The sequence below is a fragment of the Tursiops truncatus genome, chromosome 6 (genome assembly GCF_011762595.2).
Source record: "Tursiops truncatus isolate mTurTru1 chromosome 6, mTurTru1.mat.Y, whole genome shotgun sequence".
Classification (NCBI taxonomy): Eukaryota; Metazoa; Chordata; class Mammalia; order Artiodactyla; family Delphinidae; genus Tursiops; species Tursiops truncatus.
The window spans coordinates 96,169,720-96,186,849 of NC_047039.1; the positions used below are offsets into that span (position 1 = coordinate 96,169,720).

General features: G+C 49.8%; 1 protein-coding gene across 4 annotated transcripts in view; it reads right to left on the reverse strand.

The window, feature by feature from the left end:
• WHRN (whirlin) overlaps nucleotides 1-17,130 on the reverse strand; it is an 88,577-nt gene that overhangs the window by 44,167 nt on the left and 27,280 nt on the right. For all 4 annotated transcript variants that reach the window (XM_033858454.2, XM_073806469.1, XM_033858453.2 and 1 more), the window contains exon 3: nucleotides 10,153-10,278. In XM_033858454.2, coding sequence (XP_033714345.1) covers nucleotides 10,153-10,278 — 126 coding nt within the window. The remainder of the gene's footprint in view (nucleotides 1-10,152; nucleotides 10,279-17,130) is intronic.

Genomic DNA, 17,130 nt, shown 5'->3' on the forward strand with positions numbered 1-17,130 from the left:
GATTTGGTAGCACATCTTTGTTTTCTGGTCCCAAAAGATACCCCAGGCTTCTCTGCCCTAGACCTGGAATCAATGACTCCTACAAAGAGCCCTGGTTCCTTTCATTTAGAGAATAGTATTTAGAAACTAAAATCTGAGCGCTAGTTGTACCTATTTTAATTGCGTACAATCCCTCTCAATGGATAGAGTGAGGAATTATACGTGTATGTACTAACTCACGCATATATACACACGTATATTGATTTCTGTATCTATTTATCTGTGGGTAAATGTATACATTGTTTTTTTTTTTTTTTGTAAATGAGTCCATATTGATACCTCTGACAAGTCCCGCACCACAGGCTTTATTCTATTTTCCCTTTCCTTCCTTGTAACTTTCTCTGAGAGTGAGAAACCTGGCTCTCACTATCTAAAATGTACTTATTTTTTCAAATGAACCCTGTACAAATGAAGTAGTTTCAGAATTCCTAATCCATATCCCTTTGAGAAAAAGAAATCTGCCAAGTGGAGTACAGTGTCTGAGTACAGTTCGTCTTGTCTTTGCCTTAAGTATCGGTAGAAACAATGTTTTTCAAGATTGCTTAGGTCAGCTTCTTCCTTCTCCGTTCCCTTTCAGTGCGGTCACGGGAATCACCTGTAATAGTTAGATTCCTTTGTCTTTATTTGTCTCAGTCTGCTCTCCATCTATCCCCGCGACAACCGGATTGATTTTTTAAAATTTATGTATAACAAAATTACTCTGTGTACAGTTCTGTGGGTTTTGACAAGCGCACAGACTCATGTCTCTATCACTACATGCAACCAGTTTTCCATACAAAACCATTTCCCAGGCCTTTTGCCCATTTTGACAGTTCTTTATACATTTCCAGTATAAGTCCTTTGTCGGAAATGGGATTAGAAAATATTGACTTCTCCAAGTCTGTGGCGTGTCTTTTCAGTTCTCTTAAAAGTGTGTCTTTCGCAGAGGAAAGTTTTTAACTTTCATAACGTCCATGTTGTCAATTTTTTCTTTTATGGGCCATGCTTTTGGCGTCACATCTAAAAACTCTTTGCCTAATGCAAGATCACACAGATTTTTCTCCTATGTATTCCTTGAAAAAAAATTTTTTTTTTAATTTATTTATTTTGGTTGCACCGGGTTTTAGTTGTGGCACGCAGGATCTTTAGCTGCAGCGTTTGGACTTCTTAGTTGCGGCACGTGGACTCTCAGTTGTGGCATGCACGCTGGATCCAGTTTCCCGACCAGGGATCGAACCTGGGCCCCCTGCATCGGGAGTGTGGAGTCTTACCCACTGGACCACCAAGGAAGTCCCTCTCCTATGTATTCCTGTAGAAGTAGTGCAGTGTTGTATTTTACTTTTAGGTCTACGATTTATTTTGAGTTAATTTTCATGGAAGGTGTGAGGTTGAGGTTGAGGTTCGTTTGTTGGCATGCAGACGTCCAATTGTTCCAGCACCATCTGTTGAAAGGACCACCCTTTCTCCAATGAATTACCTTTGCACTTTGCCAAGTCAGTTAAGTATGCTTTTGTGGGTTTATTTCTGAACCCTCTACTCTGTTCCACTGACCTATGTGTCTATCTTTTCACTAATACCGCATCATCTTGTTTACTATAGTTTTATAGTAAGTCTTGAAATCAGGTACTAAGTCCTCTAACAGTGCTCTTTGGTTTCAGAATTGTTTTAGCTCCTCTAGTTTCTTTGCCTTTGCATCACGAAATTTACAATCAGCTTGTAAGTATCTACAAAAAATCCTGCTGGGATTGGAATTGGGATTGTGTTGAATCTAGATGGAATTAGGGAGAACTGACATATTAATAATATTCAGTCTTTTTATCCAGGAACACAGTATATATCTCCATTTATTTATGTCTTTTTTGGAGTTTTCAGTATACAAATACTGCACATATTTTGTTATTTATACTTACTCTAAACTGTATTGTTTTTATTAATATTGAATTCCAGTTGTGCATTGCTAGCATATAGAAATGCAATTGACTTTTATAACCCTCCACCTTGCTAAACTCATTTATTAGTTCTAGGAGTTTTTTTGGTAGATTCTTTGGAATTTTCTATGCAGATGATCAGTCTCTGTAAATAGAGTTTTATTTCTTCTTTTCAGATCTGTATGCCTTTTCTTTCTTTCTATGGACTTATTGCACTGACTACAACTTCTAGTATGATACTGAATAGGAGTGGTGAGGGACGACATTTTTGCCTTATTTCAATCTTAGAGGAAACCTTTTAGTTTTTCACCATTAAATATGTTATCTACAGGTTTGTGAAGATGCCCTTCATTAGGTAATGGAATTTCTCTTGGATTCCTAATTTGATTAGCGTTTTTATCATAAATGGACATAGAATATTGTTAAATGCTTTTTCTGATTACATGGTTTTCTCAGTAACATTGATTTTCAAATGTCACACCAGCCTTGCATTCCTTGGATAAAACCCACTTGGTCACGGTATATTATCCTTTTTATAGATTGCTGGATTTGTTTTTCTAAAATTTTGTTGAGGATTTTCACATCCATGCCCACGAAGAAGAGTGATGTGTAGTTTTCCTGAAATGTGTTTGTTTGTCCTTGGTATTACATAATGCTGGTTTCATAAAATGAGTTGGGAAGCATTCCCTCATCTTTTATTTTCAGGGAGAGGCTGCATAATTTTCTTCCTTAACTACTTGGAAGAGTTCATTAGTGGAAGCATCCGGCCTTGAGTTTTCTTTTTTGGATGGTTTTTAATTATAAATTCAGTTTCTTTGACACACATATAGAACTTTCAGGTTATCTATTTTTCTTTCTTGAGTATTAGTGGTTTGTGTCTTTCAAGAAATTGGTTCATTCATCTAAGAGAATTCATAGGCAGAGAGTTGCTTGTAACATGCCCTTATTATCTAAGTTGTTTTTTTTTTTTACTGTTAGGAATTATATAAATGTTAAGAGGTAATTTTTGTCATCTTCATGAGGACTGCTGTAAAATCAGCCATAATCACAGATACTAATTTTAAAGGACCCTTACTAAACAAGGTAGTAGCCACACCCTCTTCCCACCAAGAATACAGACGGCAGCCTTGGAGAGTATTCCTGGCTCATTCTCTCCCAGCAGAACTATTTCAGGGACACATAAGGACAGAGTCAGCAGGCAACGTCGAACTGCCAGATGATGGAGGGGCTCTGTCCAGAGGCGTCTGGACCCACCTCTCCATGATCCTCAGCCAGTCCTTCCCCTCCTTCTGGTCCTCAGTCTCCCCATGTGTAAAATGGGAGGGTTGGAGGCTGGGATCTACGCGTATAGATGGATTCCTGTCACTTATCCTTCATCACAGAAGAGCTGAAGGAGGCACCAAATGCCCACGGGCACCTTGGATGAGCGAACCTCGCTGCGGGCCATGGCTGCTACTCAGCTTCTTCAACATGAAGGCAGGAGTCTCTAAGGGAAAGGGTCTGACTGCTCAGGCCCATCCCAGGTAGTTGTAAAAACCACTAACACCTCTCATCAGGATTCATCCCTTAACAAAGCTGCCAGCTCTGTGCCGTGTTCAGGCCAGGATGCAAATGAAGCAGCGGTCAAGATTGGAGCTTTGGAGTCAAAAAGACTATACACTACCCAACGTAAAACAGATAGCTGGTGGGAAGCAGCCGCACAGCACAGGGAGAGCAGCTCGGTGCTCTGTGCCCACCTAGAGGGGTGGGATAGGGAGGGTGGGAGGGAGACGCAAGAGGGAGGGGATATGGGAACATATGTATATGGATAACTGATTCCCTTTGTTATAAAGCAGAAACTAACGCACCATTGTAAAGCAATTATACTCCAATAAAGATGTTAAAAAAAAAAAAAAAGACCTGGCTTGGGGCCTGCCTCAGCTGCAGCCACTGACTCCTTCATTCAGGACACCCACGGTGTCCCAGGCACTGTCTGGGCAGGGAGATAACAGTGTGTAAAGAACACCCAGTCTCTGCCCCATGCTGCTGGGATCTCAGAAAAGAGACAGTCATTAATAAATAATCCCAAATTATGACGGGATTACAAGGTCCCACCTCATGGAGCTGTGGCGAGGGTAAGAGCTGACACGTGGAGATCACCTGCTACTGGGTCAGTGTTCTGCAAAGGATGCCATCCCAGGCTTAGTCTAGAGAAGACCCTGGCAAACGCCAGTCTGCAGAGGGGTCAGCCCAGCCCAGTTGGCTTCTCCAGTTTAGCTGACACACAGCACACACGACAGATCTGCAAAGTAGCGGTTCATCCCCATAGCCACTGAGACACCGAATGTGAAGCAGATGCTCCACGGCCGGCCCCAAGACCACACATAGCACAGAGGTGACCCCAAGGGTGGGGCATTCACGAGAACAGAGATCCTGCCCCAGGGAACCCCAGCCAGGATGGAAGCATGGCTCCCACTGACAAAAACAAAATGGGCCTCCCACCCTGGAATGACCTCAAGGGTGAAGGCCGAGGAGCTGGGCAGGGTCAGGGACAACCACTCTGGGCTTCAGAAGCTTGGTGATTTCTAAGAAGACTAAGTGGCCGTTGTTTCTTTCCTCCGCACTCTTTTGATAGTTAGCCAGTTTAGGGTACCAGGGAGGTGGCAGAGCAAAGCCCATGGCTTTCAGAGGGCTTGAAGGGCTAGGGCCGGATCCCTGTGTGATCCTGAGCAAGGTACTACCCCTCTCTGAGCCTCAGCTGCTCATCTATTAAATGGCATTATTGATGCCCGCCGCAGGGTTATTGGAGGGTTAAATAAGAGTGTATCTAAAGCGTTTGGCACAGCGCCCAATTCACAATAACTGGTTAATGAACAGCAACCGCTACCATTATCGTTAGTTTTAAAGGCCTGTCAATTCGGGCTGTCCTTAAAGGAACAGAGTTTTATGGTCCATTCTCTGGTAGGGTTTGCTGGGGGCAGGTGCAAACGAGTAAGAGAGGCCTAGAGATCAATGCCGAAGGGGCAGTCAGCCCCTGCCGGGAGGGTGGGACAGCTCCAAGTTCCATGCGGCCGCCCCCCAGGGCCCCCCGCCCCGCCGACCCCCCGGGTGAATACTGGGAAGTGCCTGACCTCCTCCGAGGAGCTTCTCCTCCCAGCAGCGTTGGCTGGACTCACAGGGCCCCTCAGGAGCTAAGGGAGCGGCTGGAAGCCAGGCACAAGGGGAACTATTGCCCCAGGAAAGCTCTGCACGGTGGCGAGGAGCCCTACGTCCAAATAAAGCCTGTTCTTGGCTCTACCGCCCACACGGCCAAGCCCCTTTATTCCATTTCAATACGCCTAATTCCGTGGAAAGTGCGTTGGCGACAAAGAGAATCAATCAGCCCCTGACGCCTGAGTGAGTGCAGGCAGGTGTTAGCATATGCGAGGGACCTTGGAGCAGAAAGTAAAACAGTGGCAGGGAATATAAAATGCTTGACTGCGGTGGGGACTGAAGACGGAAGGGACTTTACTGAAGGCGGGCATTTTATGAGCAAATAAAGCCTCTGACTGCCTGCAACTGAGAAGCAAACTAACGTAACTGAGGAACTTCTATGGAATATTTTTCCTCGGCCTTGTTTCAAAATGGAAACTGCTTTATTGTTGCTGTTTCCGTGACTATAAAACTAGTATTTGCTCCATTCAGACACTGTATAAGGATGTAAAGAATAAAATGAAAATCGTCCATAATCTTCCCACCTCGGGATAACCACGTGTAGACGTTTCTCTGGGCAGATTTTTGTATATGTATACAGTATGCATGCGATCCTGACAGACACGTGGTTTGGCAGTCTGCTTCCCACCCAATAACATACCGTGGACATCCTTCCATATTAATAACTGCAGATCTCAAGCATCATCTTTTCATGGCTGCAGTCTTGGGTGCTTTATACACCCTGTGTGATCTGGCTGTTCGCCTCCTCAGCATCACCTGGCACCTTCTCCCTGCCTGGCTTTCTGCGTTTGGCCAACTCTGGTCTTCCTTTGCATCCTGGAACACTTCTTTCCACTTCAGGGACTCAGCATTTTCTGTCCTTTCTGCCTGAAATTCTCCTTTCCTCTTTCACATAATTAATTTTCTCCTTTCAAATTTCAACTGAAATGTTTCTTTCTCCAGGAAGCCTTCCTGGATATCTACCACCAGACAGAGTTCCATGTACTTTGCCATCCCGGTATTTATCACAATTGTAATTAAACAAACAGTTGTGGAACTTATTCCGCCCTTGTCTTCCCACTAGAAAGTAAGCTCCAGGAGGTCAGGGACTGTGTCTGTCTGGCTCAGCTCAGAAGCCACAGGGCAAGTACAGTGTCTGGCACTCAGGAATCCTTAGTATATATCTGCTGATTAAATGCAAGGAAGGAAAGGAGGGGCAGCCATGGAGACCCACTGCCTGCATGTAATGCCCACTTCCTTCCTTCCTTCCACACAAAAGAGGGATCTGCCAGCAGGTTACCTACTTTGGCATCTCTCAGTGGGTATGGGAACCTGCAGGTGAAGGAGAACGGATCACATTCCTGTGCCTGCGCACCCACTGGTGCTCTCAGGCTTGGAAAATGTGCAGATCTAGGAGAAAGCCTCAGAGATCCGCCTGCCCAACCGTTCAACTGCTGACTGTCTGAGCTGGGAGACTGAGGCCCAGAGAGCAGGGGACAAGTCCACCTTCACACAGCTGGTCAGGGCAGGTCCTAGGCCTCCCATTCCCCCCAAACAGGGCAACCCTAGGCTCTGTGAGGCCTGGGTTCAAATCCCAGTTCTGACATGAGAAAGAATTTGGCCTTTATCTCCATGAGGCTTGGTTTCTTCAAGAGAAAACTGGAGATGGTAACAACCACATTATCACTGGGAGGCAGTGGAACATGGTGGTTAAGAGCATGGACTTGGATTGAGCAGGTGTGAGTCCAAATCTAGCGCTTCCTAGCTGGCGACCTTGGGCAAGCTGCTTACTATTGTTCTGCCACCTGTCAAAGAGGGAGAAGGACATTCCTTTTTCATATACTGTTGCAAAAATCAGGAAGACAATGTGAAGCATTTAGCGCAGTCCTAACATAGTAACTGCTCAGTAAGTGGCTAACACGATAGCAAAGCTACCACCTGTCAGTAATCAGAGGGCGGGGGAGAGAGGAGAGAGCGAGAGAGCGAGAGAGCGAGAGAGCGAGAGCGAGAGCGAGAGCGAGATGCTCAGTGCTCTCCGGCCAGAACCTAGCATGTCATCTCTCTCGCACGCTGCCGCTCCCCGCTCCCGTTTTCTCTTAACATGGATTCAGTAAGAGTGTCTTCACCACCAACAAAGTATGGAACCTGCTCATGCGTTTGCTGTCACTGAAGACACTGCTTACATCATCACACAACATCCTCCCTAAGAAGGACCAGAGGAAAACTGCCCTCAGGCCTCAGGAAGAGGAATAACCAGGCTTCTCCAGCACAGCTGGTCTGTTTTCATCTTACAAACGTCCCTGACCTGCTTCCCTCTTTGTGTTGGCTGCCGGGAAGCTTGGAGTCAAATCTGCGCGCTGCCTGTAGCGGTTTGCAGCCCCACGCGGCGAGTGTTCTCGGAAGGACTCTCACCTCAGCTTTCTCTCTTTCTCTCTGCCTCCAGTTTTCCTCCTCCCAATTTCCTCACTTAATCGTTTAAAACAACCTTTACTGTGTGTCTAGAAACTGACTTGAATCTTTTTTGAAATTTTGGGGAAAATAAATGGAATTAAAAATGCATACAGGCTAAACACAACGTGCTATGCTGAACTGGACTGTATCCTAGAATAGAAAAGGGGCATTAGTGGGAAAACTGGTGAACTCTGAATAAAGTCTGTAGTTTGTTTAACAGTATTGTACCAATGTTAGTTTCTTAGTCTTGACAAATACATCATGGTTATATAAGATGTTAACATTAGAGGAAGCCGGATAAAGAACAAATGGGTAATTTCTTTGCAACTTTTCAGTAAATCTAAAATTAATACAAAATAACAAAGTTATTAACTACAATCTGCATATAGAATACCATGAGATTGTCTCCTTTTGGAGTCCCAACAAGGAATCATCTTTACTCGCTGAGAGCATAGCAAGCCGGAGACCCAGGGCATTTCAGAATCACCTAGAGCCTACCAACATTTGTGGGGCATCTACTCCTCTCCCCACCCCCGCCCAGGCTGGCCTGGTAACCAGCATAGCTCTAGAACCAGAATTCTGATTCCTGGATGGGAATCCCGGCTTTGCCTCTCACAGCTGTGCAGCTCTCTGAGTCCCAGATACTGCGCCTATAAAATGGGCTAACGGAAGAATTGCTTTCGCAGGAGTGTTGGGAGGTTTAGGTGATTTTATGACATAAAGTGCTTGGGAAAGAGCAGACTGTCTCAGTCAGTCTAGGCTGTATAACAAAGCACCACGGACTGGATAGCTTATAGACAATGGACATTTATTTCTTGGAGTTGTGGAGGCTGAATGTCTGAGATCAGGGAGCCAGTGCGGTCAGGTTTTGGGGAGGACCCTCTTCTGCGGTGCAGACTGCCAACTTCCTTCTCATTGTATCCTCCCAAGGCGGAAAGACAGCCAGGGATCTCATTGGGGTCCCTTTTCTAAGGGCACTAATTCCATTCATGAGGCTCTACCTTCATGACCCAATCACCTCCCAAAGGCCACACCTCCTAGGATCATCACTTTGGAGGTTAGGGTTTCAAGGTATGAATTTGGGAGGAACACAAACATTCAGTCCATAACACAGACCCTGAATAATTTTAACCTTTATTTTTAAGGTCACTGTGAGTTTGTTCCTCATTTTTTTCTGAGAAAGAGATGCTATATATTATTATTATCTGGGAGAGGGAAGGGAAACTCAGAGAGGTAGAGGGATTCTCCAAGGTCACACAGCTACTAAAGGAAAAGCAGCAAAGCTGGGATCTGGACTCCAGAGCCAGAGCTCTTCCCATTACGCCGTGTTTCCTAAGAGAACCCCCCGGGCCACGGCATGAGGATGAGGCTGCAGTCTCATTCCTGTCTCTCTGCCACTCCAGCCTCATCCTTTGTGGCTTGGTGGGGGAAGAGGTCTCCTGACCACCACTCTGATCTGCCATGACCCTTCTTCTCATCCGCATAGAGAATCCGCTTCCCTCTGTCAGTGGGGCATTCAAGGCCCTTTGTTAGGAAGGCACGACCTCATGTCGTGCTTTCGTTCCCAGCCTCACATGTGGCTAGTTGCCCACCCAGTCACACACGGTCAAACCACATGGCTCCTTCAACCGGACAGCTCCACAGCCCAGCCCATTTACCCAACAGCCTCTCTCATCCCACAAGATGTGGCTCAAACGCCACCTGTGCCCAGGGTCACTGCTGCTGTGGCATCCCTGCCACCAGGATTTAGCCCCAAAGCATGCTGCCATTTATCTAGGTGACTAGGTGCCCTGAGTCCAGTGCCCTTGTGGACAGTCTCTGCCTCACTCACTGTCACCTCCCCCCACAAAGCTCTGAGCCAGTTCCTGGCCCTCCCCAGAAGGGGATACAGTGTAGCAGTTAAGACCGTGGGCTTTGGAATTAAGACAATTGGGCTCAAACCCTGCTCTGCAACTGATCAGCTGCATGACCTTGGACAAGTCTGTTTAACCTCTACATGCCTCAGTTTCCCCAACCGGGAAATTCGGGTAATAACATACTACCCCACGGGATAAGGTTCAATGAGATGATATGTGTAATGTCAATTACAGCTGCTGGGCGCGCAGATAGCCCTCTTTAAAAGGACAGCTAATTGCTGGTTGCTCTGGATTAAATGCCAGCCCTGAGGCTGCCCGGTGCAAACCCACCCCAGCCTGCAGCTTCCTCTCCTCTTCCCTCTCCGAGTACCGCAATCAACCCTGAAGTCGGGGCCATCACAGGCCATCAGCAGTGTTTCCAAAACAGCAGCTGGGCCTGCTGCCCAGCAGCTCGTGGGGGGCTGCCCCGCTCTGCGGACGGCTAGGAGAACTCGGGGCTCGGGAGTGGTGGCGGCTCCTGCTGCCCGCTCTGAGCTCTGAACTAGAGCCGTGCAGCCAGGGGAGGGCTCTCCGCCGGGACAGGTCCTTCGCGTGGGGTGCCGACTGCTCTCCCAGACGTCCCGTTGAAATCAGCTGCACAGGGCTCCACACACAGGTCTTTCCCTCCCTCGCCCCAGCACGTTCAGCCTGGCGCCCCATCCCCTCCCTGGGAGTCAGGGGTCTCTCACCTTGAGCCCGCTGCTTTCCGCTTCAGAGCCCGCGTCCACGCCAGTGATGTAAATGCCCAGGCCGTACTCGGCTCCCCCACGGATGGTGAGGCCCAGGGACCGGCCATCCCCCAGCACCAGGTTCACCTGCAGGAGGGAGGGAAGAGAGTATTCGAGGGCCTGGAGGGCACCAGGAACCTTGGGGGGGCGGCAGGCTAAAGACACCCCCTCCCATACTCTGACGGGCACACCTATTCGGGCCTGCAAGATCTCCTGGAACATTCCGGTTTCTTCCCCAGCTCTGCCCCTGGTTTGCTGGGTGACTTGGGGAAGCCCCTCTCCCCTCCGTGGGTCACAGGTACAAGTGCGGTAAAAGGAAGGCGCTGAGGAGAAGACCTCCAGGGACCCCTCTGGTGCTAACACTCTAGACACTCCAGGTTTTCATGTGTTCCTCACAGCATGGCGGCCACAGACTCTCTAGGTCTCCACTGGCTGCCCTTGACTACACGCCCTTCAGTCAGGGAGTACCCGTCAGGCTGCGGACCCTCCACCCAGCTCCCTCACCTCCTACCCTCCCACCTTCGGATCAAGGCTAAGTCCAGGTGCAGGGCCCCACCACCTGCCACCCCAGGGGTCTCCCGCCTCCCCAGGGGTCTCCTGCTCTGCCATCCATCCTGAGAGGCCACGGCAGTGTCGCTTCAGCAGCCCTTCATTCCACAGACACAGGGAGCGCCCACTAAGGGCAGACCCAGTGCCAGGCCAGGGGATGTGGAGATGACCCAGACACAGGCCTGCTCCCAAGGGCTCAGAGTCCTGAGGGGCAGAGAGACCAGTAAACAAACCTTCATGGTACCGTGTGATCAGAGCCAGATGGGGTGACTTGTGGACTGTGTGGGTGCAGAGGAGGAAAAATGGTCCCGCCTGGAGGTGGGGGGATGGGTGGGGAGGGGCTTCCTGGAGAAAGTGACGTCTCTGATGAGATTGGAGGGTGGGCAGGAGCCAGCCAGGCAAGGGTAGGGCAAGGGCAAGACGGGCATTCAGGGTCATGGGACAGCAGGAGGGGAGCACACGTTGCACAGGACCGGAGAAGTGAGGCACTGTGGCCAGGGCAGGGAGCGCCGGGGGTGGGATGGGGGCCGGGGAGGTGGGTGACTGGGCAGCAGAGGCTGGGGCAGATTCAGGAAGCCTCAGAATCTATGCAGGAACATGCAGGTTAGGTGTGCCTTGCGTCTGAAAGGGGAACTTACAAAAAGAAGTGGCCAGAACAGCTGCAACCTACCCCAAAAGGACAGAAAACATCCCGCAACAAGTTAAGACCCAGTGACATGTGAGGGGCCTAAAGAGAGCACAGTGTGACCACCTGCAGGAGAGGAAGGGGTGGAGGTCCCGGCGGGCATCAGGGGAGGGCAAATGTCATGGTGTCAGGGAAGCCATCCAACTAGCTTTCTACTTTGAAAAGTCATTCATCTAAGAGTTATCAGGGGCTCTGCACCAGCCACCAGGAGAAGCTTTTTACATTTATTATCTTCCTTCTTCGACCCCCCCGCGGCCAGAGGTCAGCGGGGTGGTGCTGAAGAGGACTGACTCAAGTCCAAACTGACCAGTGGGGGCCCGGCTGTGTGACCTTGGGCAAGTTACTTCACTTCTCTGTGCCTCAGCCTCCTCACCTAGAAAATGAGGATGAAAATAGTGTCTGCCTTATAAGGTTACTCGGGAAAGGATCAAATTGAGAGACAAATGTAGGCTAGTCTCTGGCCCCCAGTAAACGCTCAATAGATGCTAGCCACTGTTGGTGCTACTTTGCACAGGACAAAACCAGACAAGGCCACACAGCCGCAGCTGACACCTACTGGCTGGCAGGCCACTGTCGGGAGAGAGCCCTACACACAGAACGACTCTACGTGGTTTGGTTCTAAGACTGTAGACTCCGCAGCATGTCAGGGAGGCCCATCCCTGTGGGAGAGTGCCAGGCCGTGCCGCCCAGTGGAGTGGCCCCAGCCCCTTTAGTCTAGAGCCAGCCCCCCATCTCTTCATCAGACACCATGGCCACGTTATAAGGAGAGCATCCGTGAGGCCCACAGAAGGCTCAGGGGGACTTGTGAGCAGTCACCCAGAAATGTCAGAGCTCTGGGAACAGCAGGCTCTGGGGACACTTGAAGTCGGACTTGGGAACAACTTCCTAGCCCCCTCCCTCCCCCATTGCAGCTCCAGGGCTGGGATAGGTTTGAGGTGACCTAGGTGCACCCTGGTTCAGCCTGGTCCCTCATCACATCCAGGTCTGTGTGTTTGGGAGGTGACAGTGTGGTGGCTGCCTGTGTAGACTCTGAAGCCGGACTGTGGAAGTTCAATGCCGGCAATGACACTCGCTAGGTGTGTAACACTGGGCAAGGTGCTTCACCTCTCTGTGCCTCAGTTTGCTCATCTATAAAATGGGGAAAACAATCACAGCAACTTTACTGGGTTGTTGTGAGTGATGAACGGGTGTATCTACTTGGAGCACTTAGAATCATGACTGCAGAAGCACTCACACAGCGTCAGCTATTGTTATCATCTTCAAAATGTCCCTCTTGGGCAAGCCATGGCGCTGAGCTTGGGCAGGTATGATCTGGAAAGAATGAGGAAGCCTTCTTCATGCGAGAGAATGAACATGGGCTGCTTCTTAGACCAGGGACAGGCTGTGCGCATGTGAGCCGGTGCTGGTATTCCATCCAGTGCAAACCAAACCCCAACTCCGCACTGGGCACAGATTCAGGGGAGAATCTAACTGGGTCCCTGTCCTCAGAGGAACCCCTGAGCTGGAGTATTGGCTGTTGATGGCTCACAGCTGAGTGCCTGCCAGGACCTGCCTCACCTATGGTCACTGCCTCCCTGGAGCAGCTCCCATCCAATGACTAGTTGATGCAGACGAGCGAAAGCCTGACCCCTGCCTCAATTCAGGACAACCTTGCAAGTCACCCCCAGCTCCAGAGCTCCCTTGGGACCAGCCAAGGCCTCTGCAGAGATGGTATCACAGCCTACTCCTCCCTCCGCCCGGTCCTGTATTCCTCATGCCTTTTCTGGTGGAGTTCCCAGGGCATTGCATTGCTGCCGTAATAAATGACCATGGATTTAGGGGCTTAAAACAACACAGATTTATTATCTCAAAGCTCTGGAGGTCAAAAGTCTACAGTGGGTCAACAGGACTGCATTCCTTCTAGAGGTTCTTGGGGAGAACCCATTTTCTTGCCTTTTCTAGCTTCTAGAGGCCACCTGCATTCTTGGGCTCATGGCCCCATCCTTCATCTTCAAAGCCAGCAGTGTAGCATCTTCTGAGCTCTCTCTCTCTCTGCTCCTGGCATCACACCACCTTTTTCTGACTCTGACACTCCTGCCTTCTTCTAAGGACACTTGTGATCACATTGGGTCCATCCACATAATCCAGGATAATGTCTGTATCTCAAGGTCCTCATCTTAATCACACCTGGAAAGTCCCTTTGCGTGTAAAGTGACCTGTTCACAGGCTCCAGAGATTAGGAGGTAGACGTCTTTGGGGCATCATTATTCTGTCTACCACAGGCACATTCCTCTTTCAGGGAAATCTTGGTCTCAGAGTCCATTCCTGGGAGCCCGACTACAGGCAGAGCATCCCAGAAATATGACCTCCAAGCCCTGAAGGCCGAGGGGGTCAACCAGGGCAAGGGGAGGGCAAGAACGTGTGCAAAAACTCAGGAAAATGACAGAGAAAGGCCCCCTGGGATCACTGCAGGGTTCTGTTTGGTGGGAGAGTGACAGGGAAGGCACTAGCCTGTGTGGGGCAGTGAGCGAGGTCAACAAGCCTGGGCTTCAAGCAGGAGAGAAAAGGCTCAGATTCGGATTTTAGGAGGACTACTGGGGAGGGCTAGCAGCAGAGGAGGCCAACTTCTGGAGCTCCTTTAAGACAAGGTGTGTGCCTTACAACGCTGGTGGGATGAGGGAAGGCGAGCTTCACACCTGGGGGACGTCAGTGAGGCTGGCTGAGGACAGAGTGGCAGCGCCCGCCTCAAACCCGGATGGACCCTTCCTGCAGGCTGTGCTGCTGGGGCATGGAACAAGCCAGGCCTGGCCTGGGGGCCTCACACCAAGGCTCCAGCCCAATTCATTTGGTGGCGTGGGTCAGTCCCTCCCCCATTCCCACCCCAACCTGGTCTCTCCAGCTCCGGGACATGAAGATTCTGGGGGGAAAGAGCAGACAGAAACCCAGGAGCACACAGACGGCTGTGGTCCCCGCCTTTGAATACTAAGGATGAAAACAAGCCCTACTGCCTGCCAGTCACTTCCCCATAAATCCTTCACATGGGAATAAAACAGAGTCTTCACCCCAGGACTGTAATAACAGACCTACCAACAGCAGGGTATCTGCTTCAATCACCTGCTGGAAACTCCACCAGCACTTGGCAGGAAACAAAACTCACCTATGGGAAAGGGCACTAAGCTGTGAGAGGCAGCCTGGCACAGTGAAAAGAATACCATTCCCACCAATAATAAGAATATAATGATAACTTACTAAATCAACTGGTTACTAAACGTATTGAGTCCTTCCTAGATCCCAGGCACTGTGCTCAGCACTTTACATGCCTTATTTCGTTGAGTCCTCTTTCCTCCTCTACGGTTTCTCTTATTATACCCATTTTCCAGGTGAGGAAAGTGAGGCCCGAGAGGTGAAATGACACGGCCAAGGTCAAACAGCTGGCAGAGCCCAGGCATTTAATCAGCTCACTGCACTGCCTCCCACAGGCTTGAGTTCGCATCCTGGTTCTACCCTTTACTCCTGGGCAACCCTGGGGCAGGGCCTGTTGCTTTTCTGATCTTCAGTCTCCCCATCAGTGAAATGAGAATTGCACAGCTTGCCCGGCGCAGGCACTGCCATCCCCCTTCCCACCTTTCTCTAGAACCCCAACCCTGTCCAGGAAGCAGCATGCGCAGCCTCAGGAGATGACATCAATAAACATTTGGGGACAAAAATGATATGAAAGGTACTAGCACCTAGGAAGCATTGGATAAATGATGGTTGTTACTGCAATGAATTACTATGCCCCAGGCACTATCCTCTGTGCACATGGTTTATTGATTCTTGAAACAGCCCCATATGGCTGCTATGACCATCCCCAAACCATGGCTAGGGAAGCTTAAGTGACTCACCCAAGGTTAAGTGACTCACCCAAGGTCACACAGTCAGGGAGTTCTGATACCAGGTGCGATACTGTGATTTATACTAAGAAATATATATTTTGTCTTTGTCTTCGTTCCTGGCACTGAGCTCCTGAAACCTTTGTAAATTCCTAGGTGATAAGAGCACTAAGCGCATCTGTTGTTCTAATGAGGTGACTCTGATTGGGCTCCTGGAGGGTGGCTGGTCCCCAGAAAGACCAAGCCATGATTAGAAGCTTGGGATTTTCAGCCCCACCCCAATTTCTCCAGAGAGGGAAGAGGGGCTGGAAGTGGCGTTAAATAACTGATCGTGCATGGGACTTCCCTGGTGGTCCAGTGGTAGGGAATCCACCTTGCAATGCAGGGGACGCGGGTTCGATCCCGGGTCAGGGATCCCACATGCCGCAGGTAGCAACTAAGATCCCACATGTCGTGGGTAGCAACTAAGCCTGCGTGCCACAACTACTGAGCTTGCGTGCCTCAACTAGAGAGAGAAAACCTGCACACCACAACTAGAGAGAAGTCCACGTGCCACAATGAAGAGTCCACGCACCACACTGAAGATCCCGCATGCTGCAACTAAGACCCGTCGAGGCCAAAAAAAATAAATAAAATTAAAAAAAATTGATCATGCCTACATGATGAAGGTGCCACAAAAATCCCAATAGTGTGGGGTTCAGAGAGCTTCTGGGTCAGTGAACAGGTGGAGGTACGGGGAGAGTGGTGCACCTGGAGGGGGCATGGAAGCTCTGTGCCCCTTCCCACATAACCTGCCCTACACATCCCTTCCATCTGCACGTTCATCTGTATCCTTTACCGTATCCTTTTATAATAAACTGGTGCACAGTAAGTAAACTGTTTTCCTGAGTTCTGTGAGTCACTTTAGCAAATTAATCAAAGCTGAGACGGGGTCAGGGGAACCTCTGAGTTACAGCCGACCAGTCGGAAGCACAGCTGATAACCTGGACTTGCAGCTGGTATCTGAAGTGGGGACAGGTGGGGGGTTGTTTCACGGGACTGAGTCCTTAACCTGTGGGACTGGACACTCTCCAGGTGGACAGTGTCAGAATTGAGTTAAATTGTAAGACATCCAGCTGGTGTCGCAGAGAATTGCTTGGTGGGAAGCCCCACCCCCCAACCCCACATCTGGTGTCAGAAGCGCTGTGAGTGTGACGGTAAAGGAGAAACACAGGAAACCTGTAGGTTTTTCTTCAGAGCCGGTCCCAAAGGTTCCTCGCCTTCCATTCCCAGCTGGGCCCCAGCCTGAGCTAAGGGGCAGGCCCCTCCGTATCTCTGTGGCTGCTGAAGGCATGAGCTTGGGGGAGAAGCCGCTGCTGCAGAGGGTCTGCCTGCTCAGCCTGGAGCGGGGCCTTGGGACCGATAAACCACTGAGACTTGCTCACTTGCTCATGGGCCAGTGACCCTGGCAGGGGGCAGTAGGGGACTTTGAGCCCTGCATTTTAATTCAGTCTTTCATGTAATAAATACTTACTGAGCACCTCCACTGTGCCAGGCGCTGATCCAGGCACTTTGGGCGTACCAGGGCCCAGAACCAAAAGCCTTTACACAGAGTGGGGAGAGGAGGCCCTACCACTGTCTCCATGTTACAGAAGAGGAGATTCAGGCTCAGAGAGGTTATGTAACTTATCCAAGGTCACACAGCTGGCAAGTGGTGGAGCCAGGACTTGAACCCAGGCAGCCTGGTTCCAGTGTCTTACTCTCCCTGCCACGCTGACCCCATACTATCTAACTCCCACAACAGATCTGTTCCAGTTTTTTCACACAGAGGCTGGTGGCTAGCCCAGAATGGAAAGCTGGAACACTGAACAACTC